This window comes from Strix uralensis, chromosome 15, assembly GCF_047716275.1.
Source record: "Strix uralensis isolate ZFMK-TIS-50842 chromosome 15, bStrUra1, whole genome shotgun sequence".
NCBI classification, from domain to species: domain Eukaryota; kingdom Metazoa; phylum Chordata; class Aves; order Strigiformes; family Strigidae; genus Strix; species Strix uralensis.
This window is the reverse complement of record NC_133986.1, coordinates 16,729,467-16,746,041: the sequence shown is the minus strand read 5'-3', so window position 1 is coordinate 16,746,041 and position 16,575 is coordinate 16,729,467. Positions and strand designations below refer to the sequence as shown.

Genomic DNA, 16,575 nt, shown 5'->3' with positions numbered 1-16,575 from the left:
AGAAACCTTGCAGAACTTTTCTGTGGGGTTGCATGCTGGGTATCTTTTTTGTCAGGGAATACTGGGTAGCAAACTTTCACTCTTATGGTTTGATTGTCAGTGAGTCCTGCTCGCCTTTGTATATGGCTGACAGGGTAATAAAATTAGACAGTTTCACCACACTGTCCTCAACCAGACACTGAGAAATGAAACTGAAATGAAGCTCTAAGACTAAGGCACCTTCACTTCTCAGTAGGTGATTTTTGCACCCAAAGACAGCGTTCAGAATGCTGACACCCCTGATCAGGGATCGCTCTATGGCATTGCACAAATACGCTACGAGTCTGTTCCTGGAGGGCAGCAAATTTGTTCCGTTATAGGAAGGTGAGTTTATAGCACTGCAGTTCTGAAATCAGAAGTATGCTGTAAGTGTGGGAGTCAACTTGAAGGCAGAGCATCAGGTCCTTCCTCAGTAGTTATAAACTCATCCACTGCGTGAACTGAAAAGGCGTTATTTGAATAGGCAGATTCTGGTTTGGAAAACTAACATGGATACTGAGTAGTTTTGTGTTTGTGTTGCATCACTTGTCAAGTGGCACTGGTTATACAAGTAACATTCTAGTGTCTGCTGTCCCTAGAAGGAAGAAAATTGGAGTTTAAGGTGTGTGTGAGCTTTCCTGTCTCACTGCCAGGTCTCCTCACTTCCTAAAAGAGAGGATGACTCGGCAAGCTACAAAAGCCCTTATTAGGGACTTGGATTTTTGGGCTGTGTTCTTCTGAAGATACTGTCACTTGTCCTCTGAAGTTTGAAACTAGTGCACACTGCTCAGATCACTAGCTAAACTGTCTTGGTGACATCCTCAGCTGTGCTACAGTCTCCTTTGACTTGTTTGAGAGAGCCGGAGCAGTTCAGAGCAGCCCAGAAAGCCCTGGTTCCGACTGCAGGCTGGAGGGGACTCATGAGGTGCAAACAGTGGCTTCTGAGGGACCCCTGACAGCCCCAGGGTCTGGGCTACAGCATCGGGAAGGCCTCTGGCATGCAAAGCTCAGGGGACTGTAAGGCTACTCTGGGGTATGTCTACATGTGCGGTGATCCTAGGAAAAGGATGGGGAGAAGTGGCATAAATCAGTACTGAGGTCCCTGCTGCCAGCATGAGGGTTGTGCTGATGTTGAAGCTAGCCCACAGGGAGCTGGGGCTCTGCAAGGCTCCGAGGGCCCCTGAGCTCCAGTATAGATCTGTACTAATGCAGCACAGGTTTCCAGGCTGGGTTTGGCTGGGGTGTGATCTCAGTGTGTGGGCAGGGGAGCGTGGGTCAGTCTGCACCTCTCTCTGCAGGCCTGCTCCCTGGCTGCGGCTAGCACCCAAACTGGTTGGTTTAACAACAGCCTGGCTATTCTGCACTATGCAGTCACCTCTGTGACTGCAGTGCAGATATTTGCAGGGTTATGCTCTGGGGTTTGGCCTCTGCATCCAGAATTTGGAGGGTGCAGAAGTTGAATAAAGTTGTGCTTGGGCTGCAGTTTTCGTTCTGTGCCTCTGAGAGCGCCAAATAAAATCTCTTCTCCTTGAATCCACAAAAAGCAACAGAGAACCAAAACTGGATGAGAAACAGAACAACCTAATGCATTCTGAGAAAGCAGATATTAAGACAACTGTTAGAAATAGTGTTTTATGTCTCTAAACTATTTATAGTGTAGTCATGATGTCTCCAAAGAGAGCAATACTATATCACCAACATTTGATAGTGGTGCTCTGAATAGAGAACAGAATGCAAGACAGTACAGATGGCTGACAGACTGCAGCAAATTCCAGCTAATGAAGAAATGCAGTATGTTTGTTTACATGCAAGTTGAAACAGTTGGCTGTTAAAATTGGTTTTAAATCCAGCTCTGAGCTGTGTAAACATAGATCACCCTTATGCAACTACTAATAATAAAATACATTTTCCTAATTTTTAAAAAAATGTTTCCCTTTCAACAGTCTTGCTGCAGTTTGATAACTTGGCTGTTCTGTATTCAGTGATCTTCAGTCCATGTGCAAATTAATGCTGCAAGAAAGAAAACCAGCTTAGTGAATTTATGTATAGCCTCAAATTGTGAATGTATATCCATAAGGAGTCAGTTTTATGGTTAGGTTCTGGAAGGAGGTGATTTGGGTAAATTTTGCAATGACCCAGACATACAATTCAAACAGAGGAAGCAATGAAGGCATTCTCCTGAACGACTTCATTCAGTGGATCAGGTTATAATTTTGCTAGCAGTTTACATTGTGAGTGATTGAGGGGAAAAAAAAAGGCTGATTCCTGAATTTTAACAGTGAATCATAGTAGTTGTCCCCCTGCCTCCCTTAAAAAGTGGCATTTTTGAGCCAGCAAATCTGTTGTTATTTCATATTATCACAGTGATGCTGTACAATAAGAATACTGCAATCTCTTGTGTACCAGGGAGAGACAGACACAGAAAGAATAAAATGAGGAATTATTAGTATGTGCTTTTCTGTAATATATATCCAAAGTGCATGATTTGCTTGTCAGAGTATTTCTGAGAATAAGTTCATTTTACTAGGGCAGCATTCATGTCATTTACTATCATGTTTAGAAGTATTACCTGTATTATAGAGAGCTGTTAAAATTCTGGAGCATGTTTCAGGAAGATGTTTCAAAAGTAACTTACTTGCTTCTCATTTTCCTTGCTGATGAGTGTTTAGAATGCATTTGCTGGTAAGCATTATCTGAAAATGCAAATGTAGCTTGCTTTTCAGCAGCAGGCAAGCAGTTCTGCAGTTGACTACAGTGGGGTTGATACCTGGAGTTACTTGTTGATGGGGAGAAAGCAGTAAATAGGATGGGTTGATATTTTTGTTCTTTACCATAACATTTAATGTCTTAAAATGCGAATAATGTACTGCATTAGCCAAAGCATTGTATGACTGCAGAAGGTGAGAGAAGTCACTTTGTGTGGCTGACTTTAAGGAGTATGTACGTGCTTGTCTGTGCAAATGGCAATCCTCACATGTGGGCTATGTATAGAGAGACCAAAAAGTCTTCTCTGATGTATACACACATACATGCATATAGTTTATGCTGATGAGGTGGGTTTTTCACTTCACAGATTGTAGTGTGATGGACAGTTGCTGATTCATGCAGAAAAACAACCCTCCTGCCAAGAACTGGAAATCTGCCATGATGCTAAATGATCTGAGATCCCACTCCCATGGGCATGTGTGGATTTGCAAATCAACCAAGAGTCAGCCTACTAAACACAGTAACATTGAAAGTAACCATTGAAACCAATGTTTCTTTCTGTGGTTTTTCTCTGACTACATACTCTGGTACTAAGAAGCAATTTAATGATTGCATCTTAGATTATATCCCCTAACGTGCTTTCTTGATTTGCCAGGTATCTATTAGTTATGTAGTCTTCAGTGTAAACCAGAACCTGTTCTACTTTTATAGCCAGAATTTTTTTAACAGATGTTCAAGCAATAACAATTCAGATTAGAGCCTTGGATTCCTAGAGAGCTTTTGTTTGATTAAAAAACAAAACCAAACCCAACAATAACAAGTGCTTTTGCAAAGGAAATACATCATAGCAGGATTAGTGTTTGGATGCTAATATTGAGAATTTCCAAGTTCACATAGAAAAAGCAAACAGAAATCTCTGTAGTCTCTTGAAAGGATATAAACTTTTATGGACCCTAAAAACAGACTTTGTAGGTTATTCTGTAACTGTCTATTGAGGGTTTCTGGTATGTGCCTGTGAAACGCCTGTCACTGGAGTGGGCTGATCCAGTATAGTAATTCATTTGCTCTTCCTAAACTCCCAGGCCTCACCATGTATTCTCTACTTGAATCGAGTAGACATGAGATTAGAGAAGTGACTTATGAAGGTCCACATTTAGTTTTGTGGTCCATGGCTCAGTAAGCTAAAATCAAATGAGATGTAAAATTTAGTCCTAGGAAAAAACTGTCAAGAGGATCTCTGCTTTGCCAGACTCTTTGCCCTGGGACTGCCCTGAGGGTGATCCTATCATGTCTTTAATAAATAACAAGGCAGCAAAATAATCTCTTTGTTTTGTTGTTGAGGCTTCTCCATAAGTAGCAACAAAGCAGCTACATACTGCTAAATACCTTTGTTTGCTATGGTAGATGTGTCACTAACAACTGCCCTAACTGTGTCCTGGAGAGTCCTCTTTGATTTCTGTCTGCTTGTCTTGGGTTTAAATGTTAAATACTTGGTGTGAGTGAAGAATATGCTATCTGGCCCAAGGCTGAGGATTCTAGACCAAGAGGTAGGCTGTTTGTTGTTAGTGATGACGTAGGCCACTGGTGGGTAAAAGGTGAAGTCTACAGTAGATCTACAATGTTGAGTTTCTTTTGTGTCTGCACAGCTGCTAGTCTAAGGGTGCTGCTTTATGTAAACTATGCTTCTTGCAGGGTTCCATAGTCATAAAAATGCAAGTCTGGATTGCATCTTCCATCTGAAGATGAGAGGTCTTCCTTGGGTCAAGGTAATGAGTGATGAAATATAATTACCTTGTACATTATTATAATGACTCATATATTTATAGGTGTCTGTGGTATGAAATTTGGATGAATTGCACATTCTGATGGAAGTTTAATTTTGTTTTCTCTTACAGTTGGCTGGTATTGCTCCACTTAATGGATAATCAGACTACTTGTTGCAGAGATTTTACATAAGCACTTTGGGGTCTGGTTTTGGGAATCTTTAGTTGATTCAGTAAATTAGTGTGATTATGATAGTGCAAGTGCAAAAAACTGTCAGTTTGTGCAGCATGTGCCAAGCTACAAGAATTTTTTAGTAGTGGTTCTTGCTCCCCAGCAAAACTGGCTGTATTGAACATGAATAAACTCCTGCAAAGGATCCAATTTGTGATTGTCCGTAGTGTACACTGGGACTGCTTTGTGAATAATTGTTCCTTGTGCTCCCTCCCTTACACAATATCCTCTATAGATGATCCACACCTATAAGGCATTCATTGCCCCAAAGTGTCTGTCTCTTAGGAACCACTTGATATTGCCATACTTAATTTTCTGCTGCTGCATTTCTTTTATTTACCATCAGTGCTAAACATAAGTTTCTGCTGTTTTTAGAATGTTTCAAATCCAGTTTTTCTAATCCTAAAATGAGTAATTTAAAATGTTTTGGTGTAATGATTCTGAATAACTCAAAACTTGTTTTTGATGAGGACCTGAGTTCTGCAAGTACAAAAATACTCCACTGAATAGAAACAGTGTCTTGCTAAAGAGTTGGTAGGACCTTTACATATTTCATATCTCAGTGTCTTCTACATGCAAAATATTAGCAACAGACTTCATGTGCATATGGTGCACCTGCACTGGCTATATTCACCACAGAATTCTACAGTTAAGTGCCCAGAAAGGAAGTATAGATTCTTAGTATGGTGAGTTGCTACCATATAACCTATGGGCTTGGCAGTTGGATTTTTTAACTGAGGCACAGGTTATTGGCCATTTGTTACAGTATTTCCCTATAAAGGAAGGGAGTTGACTGGGTTTTTTTGCAGATAAATGGAATATGATCAACCTCCAAGTACTTGGTCTTGGAGATATCCACATATTAGATCTTAACTTTGGAGCCAGAACAGTCCTAGCTGTTTTGGTATAATGGTGAATGTCCCAAAACAAATTTTACCCTCACACATGTATATGCAAGTAAACTCTGAAGTTAACTGCAGGTGGCTCTGTCCGAGGGGGGTATTTGGTTCTAGTGAATGTATGAAGATAATTTTAATAGCTGTAGTGAGATTAAGTTTGCAGTTTCACTGGACATTAAGGTGTGGAGCCCTTCTCTAGTGAGAAATAAATGACAGTGGGAGGAATTGTGGCAGGTTTTTAGTGGCACAAGTTGTAAGATTGATTAGGTAATCCAGAAAAAAGGTACCAGCTCTAATAGCTTTTTCCTTTTGCAGCCCTTGAGTAGTAAAGATCTTTTGGATTTACTTTACGCCTAGCAGATTTAGTAGATTTAAAATAAAAAGACATCTTTTAAATCTCTTGAACACTTTGTTGTTGTTACATTTGACGTAAGTTTATGAAAATGACTTCAGTTTAATTAGGCTTCGTTGATACAGTACTTTTCCACTGAATTTACTAGGAGCTTGCGAATGCGTTGTAACGAACTGCACTGCAGGCTGCAGTATCTGATTGTCATGCCAGGAGCATCACTAGCGTAGAGCTAAATAGAGATTGGTGAGGAAAGTGGGTCAGGAAACAGGCCTACTGTACCTGCAGAGACTGCAGAGAGCAGTAGCAACGGAGCAGAGTGTCCACAGCATGGCACTGTCTCACAAAACATAGAAGAGGAGGATGCCTGAATATGTGGTTAGGATAGTGGGCATGTCTGGGAGCTAAAGATGCTGCTGCTTTGATTCTCCCTTCTCTCCCCCACTCTACACACTTGTTTTGCTGGGTGATTTTAGCAGTGCCCAGTGCCCATTTTACTTTTTCTCTGAACGTAAATGTCCACAAAAACATTCTTTCACCTTCAGAGGTCAAAACCATTCTGTCCTCTAAGATAGACTGCTAGAGACATGCTTGCTGTTCTGTGTGAGACGGGGTTAAATGTTGCTAAGGAGTGTTTCATACACTTTTCAGATGTAGGACAGAAAAAGTCATGTAGTATGCTGTTCTGTAGACCTCGGCATTAGTTGTTTAGAAAGGCTTTTCCGAGCATATCTTGCTTCACTTGCAAATCTAGTCTTGCTGGAGGTGACATTCAGAATAAAATTACAGTATAAACAGAAAAGGAGCAATAAAAAATGAAGCATCTCTAAGCAACCAGTGGGACCTGCCAAAATTACCCAAAAAGTGGAAACTACATAGATTGAATGATGAACACAGAAGAAAGGGAGGAAGAAAAAATCCCAAAAGAGCAGTTATAAGAATTTTTGCTCAAATGTAAGAGCGAATGGTGAAAGGAACCAAAAAAGACAATTTTAAAGTTCTTCTGTCTCCTGTGCTGCCTGCGTTTGTCTCTGTGGAGCTTAGTTACTGTGCCTTAAAATAGTCCATTTTATAAGTCTTTTGGTATACTGTATGTTCATCTGTGTCCTGATCATAAGAGGAGATTTGAACTGGGGGACAGAAATTGAATGGAAAAACCAAATGTGTATTTTATCCTTAGCCATAACTGTTTTGATTATATTCAGTTTATGTGGGAAGGAATACCTTTCATTTTGTTTTATTCTTGAGATTTACTTGAGGTTTGAGATCTAAGAGTAGGAAGGAAAGCCAGAAAAGTAGTTGTCTGTTTTTTCAGTTGGGAAAGGTCCATACTAAAAGGGAATTTTTCAGGAATCTTTTTGAGTATGAATCCATTATTAGTACAGAAAAAGGAAGAGGATTGGATTCAGAGGCCTTCAGACTTTAGGTGTCAAAGCCTTCAAGGTTCTTATTTTCTCAGCTTCCATTGAAGTTTCCACTGTGTTGAAGGGTGTAAATCCAAAGACTTGTTGACTTAAGCTTAAGGATTGCTATTGATTAGGTTAAAATAAAATAATGGAGGAGAAAGAAGGCAGTTTATGACTTGCCACCCTGTCTGTCTTAAGCTTGGGTCTCTGAGACATGGTGAAAGAGGGAGATGGGACACTTGCAGCCATTCTGTGCTAAGAAAAGCAGAGCAACGCAGAGGGCATGATCATATATCTTCCATTTACTTTCATTAATCTTGGCTTGAGTTGTTAAGCAGAAGTAATACATCCACATTGGTACAGCATGAAGACAGGGCAAGTGACTGTTCTGCCAGTAACTTTTTCTCATTGTGACTGTAGGCAAATCAGTTGTGTGGAGCGCTCAGACCACTGAAGAGTGTGTTTTATTTTGAGGTGCACGTAGAATGGTATTGGAAAAAATGCTTTTGAGAACAAGGCTTTGGTTTGTAAGCAACTTGGATACTCAGAAAAAGAGTCATCCTCTGTGCCATAGTTTCCAGACTGTGTAATACAGAAATGATAACATTAATAGCATTTCAAAGACAAGAGGATAAATGCCTTGGACTGAGACACCTTCAGTTACTGTAGTGGCATAGACAGTTTGGGGAACTGAATATATCAAAAATCATGGATGCTATCATTGTTAGTTTTATGTTTAAACCTGAGAGCAGTTCTACTGTGGTAATTCAGTGGAGTAATCAAAATAAAAAAGAACTCCTTTCCCAACTATGGTCATTGCAGATAAATCCTGTGAATTTCCCAGTGCAGATTACTGAAATGGGCAATGCTGTCTGTCACTGCTGCTTCTCAGAATCAGCTGCTCTGGGAACTGATTAAACATCTTACGGTTCATGTTCTGCCCTGCTTTCATATATTGCATTAAAGAGATTTTCCTAACCTATCCAATTCTGCATTATATAGCGCTGTAAGCTATTCCAGCTCACAAGCCTTGAAACAGTAAGCATAAATACGGAGGGGTAAGCAAGCACGTGCTGACTGTAGCAGTGACAGCGTTCCCTGGCTTTCACTCCAAAGGGAAATGACTTCACCTCCAGAAGACAATTTACAGAGTGTACCCCAGGCCATGGATAAGATCACATAGTGCCTTACATGCTATTTATGCTTGTAATTAGTAAACGTGTTGCTAAGCCATCCAGGCTTTTCCTCTTAGTTCCTGTTTTGTTTTGCTTTTAGTCATGCTATGGAGTTAATGTGGTAACCAAAGGAGAAGGTTAGACTGCATGTGGACTTCGCCCACTTTCTGGACTTCAGCTGCTTGTCCTGTCTTGTTCCTGAGGCCTGCAGTTGTGTCGCTCATTAAGCAGAGTTTCTCCTGAGCAGCGTTTTGCTGATTACTATTACTAGCTTGATGAAACTCTTTTAAACAGAAGTTCTGTTTTGAAATAGCAGTGTTATAATGAAAGGAATAAGCAGGTCGTAGCCCAAACTTTTAAAGCTCTTAAATTAAATTTTAAAAACTGGGTTGAATCATATTCTATTGCACTCTTTTAAAAAGACATCTAAAGAAGCTGATTTTTAAAGATGCTGCTTGTCTTACAATTTCCAATTACCATCATTCTTAGAGGTAGGCTATTTGAGCTCCTAGATATGTTATTTAACTGTGTTAAATTTTAATCAGACCTCATTTAAAAAAAAAAAAAAAAAAGAAATCTTTGGCTTTCCTTCTGGGAAGGCTAGATCCCTTGACAGTGTTGCAGGCAGACCTGTAGAGGGGTTCTTCAGAACTCTGCATCTTTTGAGGAGATGTGGGGGTTTTTTTTGTGGCTTTTATTTTTTTAATTAACCTCTCCAGGCTTACCATGGAGGTGAACAATGTGTTCATCCCATTCAGTCATGACAGCTGATGAACGTTGCAGTGAGGAGACTGACCTATTCTCAGGCTTTCCTTTTGACAACCTGCAGCAAGGTTGTACTTCCTGAGCTGAAAGTTGAAGCTGCATGGCATGCCTCTGTGCATCTGGGGCTCCTGAGGCCCAGCTGCCAGCCCTTGTGAAAAGCCTGGTGTCTGTGAAATGCGCTGTCCGGGACTGGGGTGACACAGATGGCACATGCACACGTGAATGCAAGAATGAATGTGTGGATACACCCTTCTGATTGCTGAGAGAAGTGCTCTTAATATTCTTTCATATGTTAGAGTGCCACAAGTGGTTCTTTAAGAACCTGTCTCTGAAAATAAGTTTTCAGATTCATTTAATCTTTTTTTTTTTTTTTTAAAAAAAAGAAGGTACTTTTAATGTCTGGTTTTGGAAACTTCTCTGCTAAATTCCTGAGTTTACAATTGGCATTTAGTTTAAGACTTTGCTTGCGTGCTGGATTATGCAAATTCCTTCCTTGCTTTTCTTATTGTATAAAAAACAGTGTGTTTCACAAAATTTATCTTATTTTTATATTTTTTAAAAAAATATATGTATCAGTTTCCTACCTGTTGTCTTTCATTTTAAAAATACAATATTGGTGACTTAAAGATCACCAATCAAAAACTTGAAAAATCCATATTAAAAACAAGAATTTCTTCAAGAACCAGTTAGAATTCAGATTTGCAAACCCTTGTTCTCAGCAAAAACATAAACAAAAGCATAAGAGCACTTACCATAACACTGATTTGGCCAAGAATATCTCAAAATAATTTAACTTTAGTTACTAATAGAGATGATGGCGTTCCCAGTGCAGATGTTCTGTACTTGGTGTTTCTGACCTTGCAACTGAAACAGTCTGTTTGAGAAGTTGTATGGCCAATCACAAATTTTTCTAATGTAATTCCTGATTTCAGGCCCTATGGACTTGGAATTTCTCCCATAACTAACGTATAACCCTTTCCCATCTGATTTTGGATGGGAACTCTTACTCTTCAAAACTGCTGTATTAAGCTGTATCGGCAGTACTTGATCATCACTTTGTTTGGACACTTTATTAACACGTAGATGGCTTTCACGAGTTGTGAGATGTTGCATTGTTAGACTACATTTTTCCTTGTGCCTAGTACGCTACCACTTCTGATTACTTGACTTCAAAGTCCTTAATATCCTTATCGTTATTGTAAATTCTACCATACTACCCTTATGTTCAACCCTGGTGCTATAAATATGTGAGTAGGAGTGGCAGACTTCTGTTATAAGCTAACATTTCTCTTCCTTGTATTTTGCTTTTAGGATGTGTGTTGAGTGATGAGGAACACTGTCTTATTTAGGCTAGAGGTGAAAGATTTCCAGACAGTCCTAAACCTTGATCAGAAGTTCAGTGAGGAGAAGGGGAATCAAGCTGCTACTTCTCTTCTTTCAGAAGAAAAGAATTTGTAATATACCCAGATTTAAATGCAGTAGATACCATAAGATACAAGTTCCTGGTTTCATGATTTTGCATTTACTGTTAATATTCTACAGTATTTGAAATAAAGTAAGGCTATTCCTGTTCTTCTATTGGAAATCACATCAGCCCTCCTTTCAAATTGAGTTTTCTCTGCAGAGGTGTTGATAAGAGATTATGATATTCCCACCCCCCATTTCATTTATATTTTTCTCATGCTCCTGATAACAAAAGGCTACCTTCTTCCCCTTCTCCCACCCTGCCAAGAGTTAGCTTCTGCCTACATAGTTTTTGCTTTGTCTTCTTCCAGTCTTATGCATTAAAGATGTCTTCCATTGTAAGAGGTAGGTTATCTTTTCCATAGTAAATCTTAATTCAAAATCTCAGTGCCTGTGACTTTAAAAACAGCAACAGAAACAGACTAAACTTAGTCCTTAGTTGTGTTATGCTTCTTTAACGTTGGTTTCCTCTGGGACCTTTTGCTATCCTGAAGCTTTGTATTTGATTTCGTACTGAGCTTATTTTTGACAATGCACAAAAACTTTCAGATGAGCAGAGAAGTGAAATGTCGAAGATGGTCCTTTAACAAAGGGTTGTTAATAACCATGTTTCAATTTTTGGTGCTGCAAATAGCTCATTTAAAATTTGTTCAATAGCTTATGGGTTAGCTTTGGTTGTTTTTGTTTTTTCCTGGGTGGAACATCTTCAGCTGGGAGTAGCTTGTGAGGTGGGTGAAGGTGGTGATCATGAGAAGGCACTTTGGAAAGAGGGGCCCAGGAGGTTTCTGCGCTTCATGTAGACTGGAACTGTAAGGCCTTGATCAAAACAGTTGGCAGTTTTGAAAGTGGGCATTATTTTCATAAATGAAAATGAAAGAGCCTTAAACCTTATCACCTCTCTCTGTCAATTAGTGGCTGAAAACATAAAAAATGTTTGGTTCTTTAAAAAAGAAAGAAAAGACCTGTTATTAAGCAATTTATTAGGTCCTTCCGAATGCATGTTTAGGAATTTATTGCTTCTGATCTGTTTAGGTTCTCCTTCGGTGGTCGCAGTGACACTGCCCAGGTGCCTCGGATGGGAATGCTTACGAAGCAGTGCTGCTGGCGTTCTGCAGCCACGGGACGGAGGCAGCTCTGCTGCTTTGCCTGAGCTAACGCTGGGCTTTGGCTGATCTGGGACTGGCGCTGGGTTCTTTGAATTGCTGACCCAGGCATTTTCTGTTAGATCATCCTTCCCTCTTGCATGAAGTTCTGCTCCTTTGATTTGGAGCTTCCCAAGAAAGCTGGTTTGAAATGAGAAATTATCTTTACAGTATGTGAACACCTGTCTGATTTACCCCAGGCAAGTCTTGAACAGTTAGTCTCGTTATGCAGCTCTGAGGGCTGTGAATCCCTTGCAGAACCCACTTTGAAGGACAGTAGGAAAAGCAAAAAGCTATGTCTCTTACAAGAAAATAGTAATTCTTTCCTGAATTCCCCAGAAAGTCCCTTTCAGCTAGGTGAAGAGAGGCTTCTTAAAGCAGTTGTTTTGTGTCCTTTTCTAGTGTTGCTTCTGAGATTTGGTTCTATCTTATGATGCTGTATATGTAGAGTTTTAAGAGCACAGGGACAAGTGTGATTATATAGTCATATTTTCTTAATTCAAGCTGGAGACCTTCACTCAAATTCCTGCAACAGGAATGGTCTTTTTTTTCAGTGATGGCATCTCCCTTAGATGTCCCTAGTCATGACTTTATATGGTGGAGGATTCAGCTTCATCCTGTTTAAATTGTCACAGTAGCTCCTTTTGTCTCATGGTTGCCTGTTCTTCCAAAGATAAAGTTAATATGTATTTTGCAATAGCCTTTATTAACAAAGGGCCAAGAAATCTGAAGGCTTTCTGCAACTCACCAAAGCTAACATGGTTCTTTTTCCTAAACTGTCAAGATTTGGATGTGTAACTGGGTCTCTGCAGCTCTCAGTAGCAGGCAGTTTCTGAACTGCCTGTCTTCTAGTGGAGCCTGAAGCATTATTTTCTTATGAAGCTATCTGGTGTGGTGTGACAGCCATTTGGTTGGAACTATATATACACAATTGATGCTGAAATTATCTATTGTTTGTCATAAAGATGCATTTCAAGAACATCCTGTTGTCTTTATAGATAGCAAGACATAAATTTAGAAACAATCCTATTTAATTTGATTAGTTTTGATTCTTTGCCAGCTTCTCTTTTTGGATGTTTGTATCCTGTGAGCGAGTTGCGAAACAGTTCTGTCTTGCCATTTGATTATGTAGGGGGTTACTTTTGCAGCTCTCCAGTCAAAAGAGATTGCATGCCAAACTTGAAAAGGCTAAAGTTTAAAACTTGTTCCTCCTTTAAGTAGAAAAAGCTGATGAGAAATTGTTTTCTTGAGTGGTGTTTGGTTTATGTATTGAGTAAGTCCTTATTCTTTATTTTTTGTTTGGGAGTGACAATTGATCACAGCTTAAATGTTTGTGTGAGGAAAAAATTTCTTGCATCTTAGGGGGAAAAATTATCGTGTTTATCTGAAAAACTAGAGGGACCTAATCAACCAAAGTAAACCAACTCATTGGTGTAGTTTAAACTTGCAGTTTATTCAAATGATTTTTTCTTTTGTGACCAATTTTTTTTCAAGACACATGCTGCACCACGTATTTTCACTGCCTTTTAATGGTGTCAGTGAAAGGATAAAAGTAGGTGTAAAAATAAGCAATTTAGATGTTTTTTGGTTTTACTTCTTATTTTCTACCTGGGATATTTTTTTGAGGTGGTGATCAGTATTAGAAACTTAAGTCTTTTGTTGCAGAGAAAAATGTGGCAGAAACATGCTGTAGATCTCTAAAGCAAGCTAACAATTCTTAAGAAAACAAACAAAAGATTAAAGAACACTGAATTACACCAGATCACAGTTTCATTCTGTTGTGAGGTAACAATATATTAGCTTGCAAGCTGTTGCTGTCAGATGGTGTGCTGGGTGGTTTAAGAGCCCAGTTCCCTGGTAAACTTGTGGAGTGTCTTATTCTTCCCTGTGGTGTGGCCATCACATCATTTCATGCAGGCATGTTCAAGACAGGTGCAAGATGTTGTCTGATCCATACAGAACTCTGTGCTAAGTGGTAATCTGAAAGTAACCTTGGTAGAAAGCAAGAAGCTTTACTGAAAAATTTCCCTGTGATGCTGTTGCTAGGGCAACTGTGTCTATTGTGTGTGTGCTGTGTGCATTTAGTGGAGTCTGGCTCCTAAATACTGCAGTGTGGAAAAGCACTGCCTTTCAAAGTGCCTTTCTTCCCCCATTTTTGGTAGGTCTGAAGGCAGCAAAGGCTGATAAGGCCTCCCTTATCAAACTCATCCTTCCTATTTTGCTTTTAGTTTGCTACTAGTTTAGGCATGTTGCTTAGTAAGACAGAACCATGCTGAAAATGAAAGGGATGCTGATGTCTTGCTGCAGCTCTGTTGCTCCACAGTGATAATCCAGGATGATTTACAGAGGCAGGCAGCAACATAACAGGAGGGCAGGGTATGTCCTGTTTCTTGCTCTGCAGAGGGAGAGGAGCCTTTTTGCTGTGACAGTGAGGTGGCAGTGATGAGCAGCGGAAGAAGACTGGAAAAGGTGTGTGCTGCACAGTGGAGGAGAGCTTGGAAAAGGAACACACAAAGGATGACAGAAAGGTGGGCTGAAAAGACAGTTCATCAGCAGGAGTCCTAATCCATGTCTCTGGGCAGGGAGCTGGCTATTCCTGATTTGTAACCATAAAATATCATCATTCTCTTAATGATGATGATGATACAATAAACCAAAATATTCCTATCTGCTTGATGATGCTGTTCCCACTACTTTGAGAGGGTGCTGGGGGGTTCCATCAGCCTGAATCCCCTTCTGCACTTTCACCGGGATAAGGTTATTTTTTTTCTTTCATCATATATATTCTGTGAAACAGTTTGAGGTGTGTGCATTCCTATTCTGGCTGTGTTTTAATGGCAGATGACTGAGGGGGACCAATCTTGTGCATTAAAGAGGCTTGAGAAGCAAAAAAATTCATTGGTGTGGAAGTGAAGTGGGAAATAATTTACTGTAAATACTCTAAAATATATTAGACTGATGACATTAATTTCAGATTCATCATTCCCTTTCCTCCACTGCACTGTCTTCCTGTGGGAACATGCAGGCGCATTAGGCTGGTAAGCCCCTCACCATGGATAATGAACACGTCCGGCTTTGTAAGTGAACCTGAAAGAGTCATATGCCTCAGTCTGATGTAAGCTTTCACCCTCCCTACACTCTGTAGTTCACAGGGGCTTTAGAAATTCTTTATGAATCAAGAAGGCCCTAGTTTTGCTGCTGGCTACTGGGTTAATATTGCTGAATCCTAGAATAGGGCTCTGTATATTTTTATCTGTAGGTTATCAGAGTGAGAGAATGAAGGTGACGTGAGGAGATGCAAGCAACATGCCAAACAATGAAGCTGTGCTTGGACAGCATCTGAATGGAAGCCAGGGAAACAATTTTAATGCATTGCCTAGCTACTAATTTTTTTCCCCTCCAAAAGAGTCTTTTGTTATCCAAGTATATTTTTAGTCTTTTCTTCAATCTGGTCAACATTTCATTCATGTTTGTGTTGAATACATTGTTCCTTCAGTTTTCAGGAGGCTGATGCGGGTAGAGATGGAAACAATTTCCTTAATTGCTGAGGCTGAGGTGAATGTTATTACCCTTCACGCTGACCTGAAAGAACCTTTTTCTTCAGGCAGTCTCATGAACAATTTAGCCTTTGATGTTTCTTAGCTCCCTTTTAGTCAAGAGGGAGCCTGTGTAGAAAAGCACATGGAAAATCATTCCTTTAAAAATGATTTTAAGCAGCATAATTTGTGCACTGTGTAGGTCAGACATATACTGGATTTATTCTTTTTAAAGGTGCAACACAGTTCTGAGCTTGTTCTTATTTCTGTTTGTTTTAAAATTAGCAGTGCCTTCTGTACTCAGGAAGGTCCAAAATAGAAACTTAGCTTCTAAGTATGGGCTTATATATGTTCCTAAAAATGATAAATTTAAAGATATGCTAAATATGTTCCTCTGTATGGGTAAATTAGCAGTTGTAGTCTGGTTTCTCCTGGATACAAGATTTGTTGGTCTTTAATGAGGAATTGGGAGGGTGAGTGAGGAGGAAAAATGGGGAAACAATATATGTGGAGTTTTATAAAGCCTGATAGGGAAAAAGAGATACTTTGCACTCCCCTTTACTTTCAGTTCTTGTTCTCTTTCCATTTTATGAGATCTTTTTACCCTTGTGGACTACAGAGTAAAGTCAACCAGGAAAATGTGCAGAATATTTACTGCCTTATTTTCACTTACAAGTGATCTCAAACATATATACACACCATTTTCTCATTTATTAGATCTTTTTTCCCCAATAGCATAGCTTAGCAGTTTCTACTTGGTTGCTGCAGTACTTAGGAATGAATGGAAGATGTCCTTTATGTCAGAATGCCTATATGTGCACACAGGAAGAAAAGCAAGTAGGAGACTGCAGAGGTGAAAGGAGAGAATGAATGGGAAAAGAAAAAGTAGTCCAGAAAAAGAAGAAAATACGTGTGTGTGTGGTAAAGATCATTTTGTCTGTATGGCATTTGCAGATGCTCTGCTTCACCTCATGGAAGTGATGTGAGGAATTCAGGAATGAATGAATGGCCAGAATGTTCCGGCATGTATGTTGTGATGCTTAGCAGTTGAGTTAGATCCTCTGAGCTTGGGAATGAGTGGGTTCCATCTCCAGCAGTAGTCCTGCAAAATCTATTTTGA

At 39.7% G+C, this 16,575-nt stretch overlaps 1 protein-coding gene across 2 annotated transcripts in view; it reads left to right on the top strand.

The window, feature by feature from the left end:
• The window catches only part of SERGEF (secretion regulating guanine nucleotide exchange factor), a 156,408-nt gene that overhangs the window by 58,043 nt on the left and 81,790 nt on the right, over window positions 1-16,575 (top strand). The window contains exons 10-11 of one of the 2 annotated variants that reach the window (XM_074884310.1): window positions 4,417-4,490; window positions 4,620-4,864. The exons of the other annotated variant lie outside the window; for it this stretch is intronic. Of the exons in view, the coding sequence (XP_074740411.1) occupies window positions 4,417-4,464 (48 nt within the window). The 3' untranslated portion in view covers window positions 4,465-4,490; window positions 4,620-4,864. Of the gene's footprint in view, window positions 1-4,416; window positions 4,491-4,619; window positions 4,865-16,575 lie in introns of those variants that run through there. 2 annotated transcript variants of the gene reach the window in all.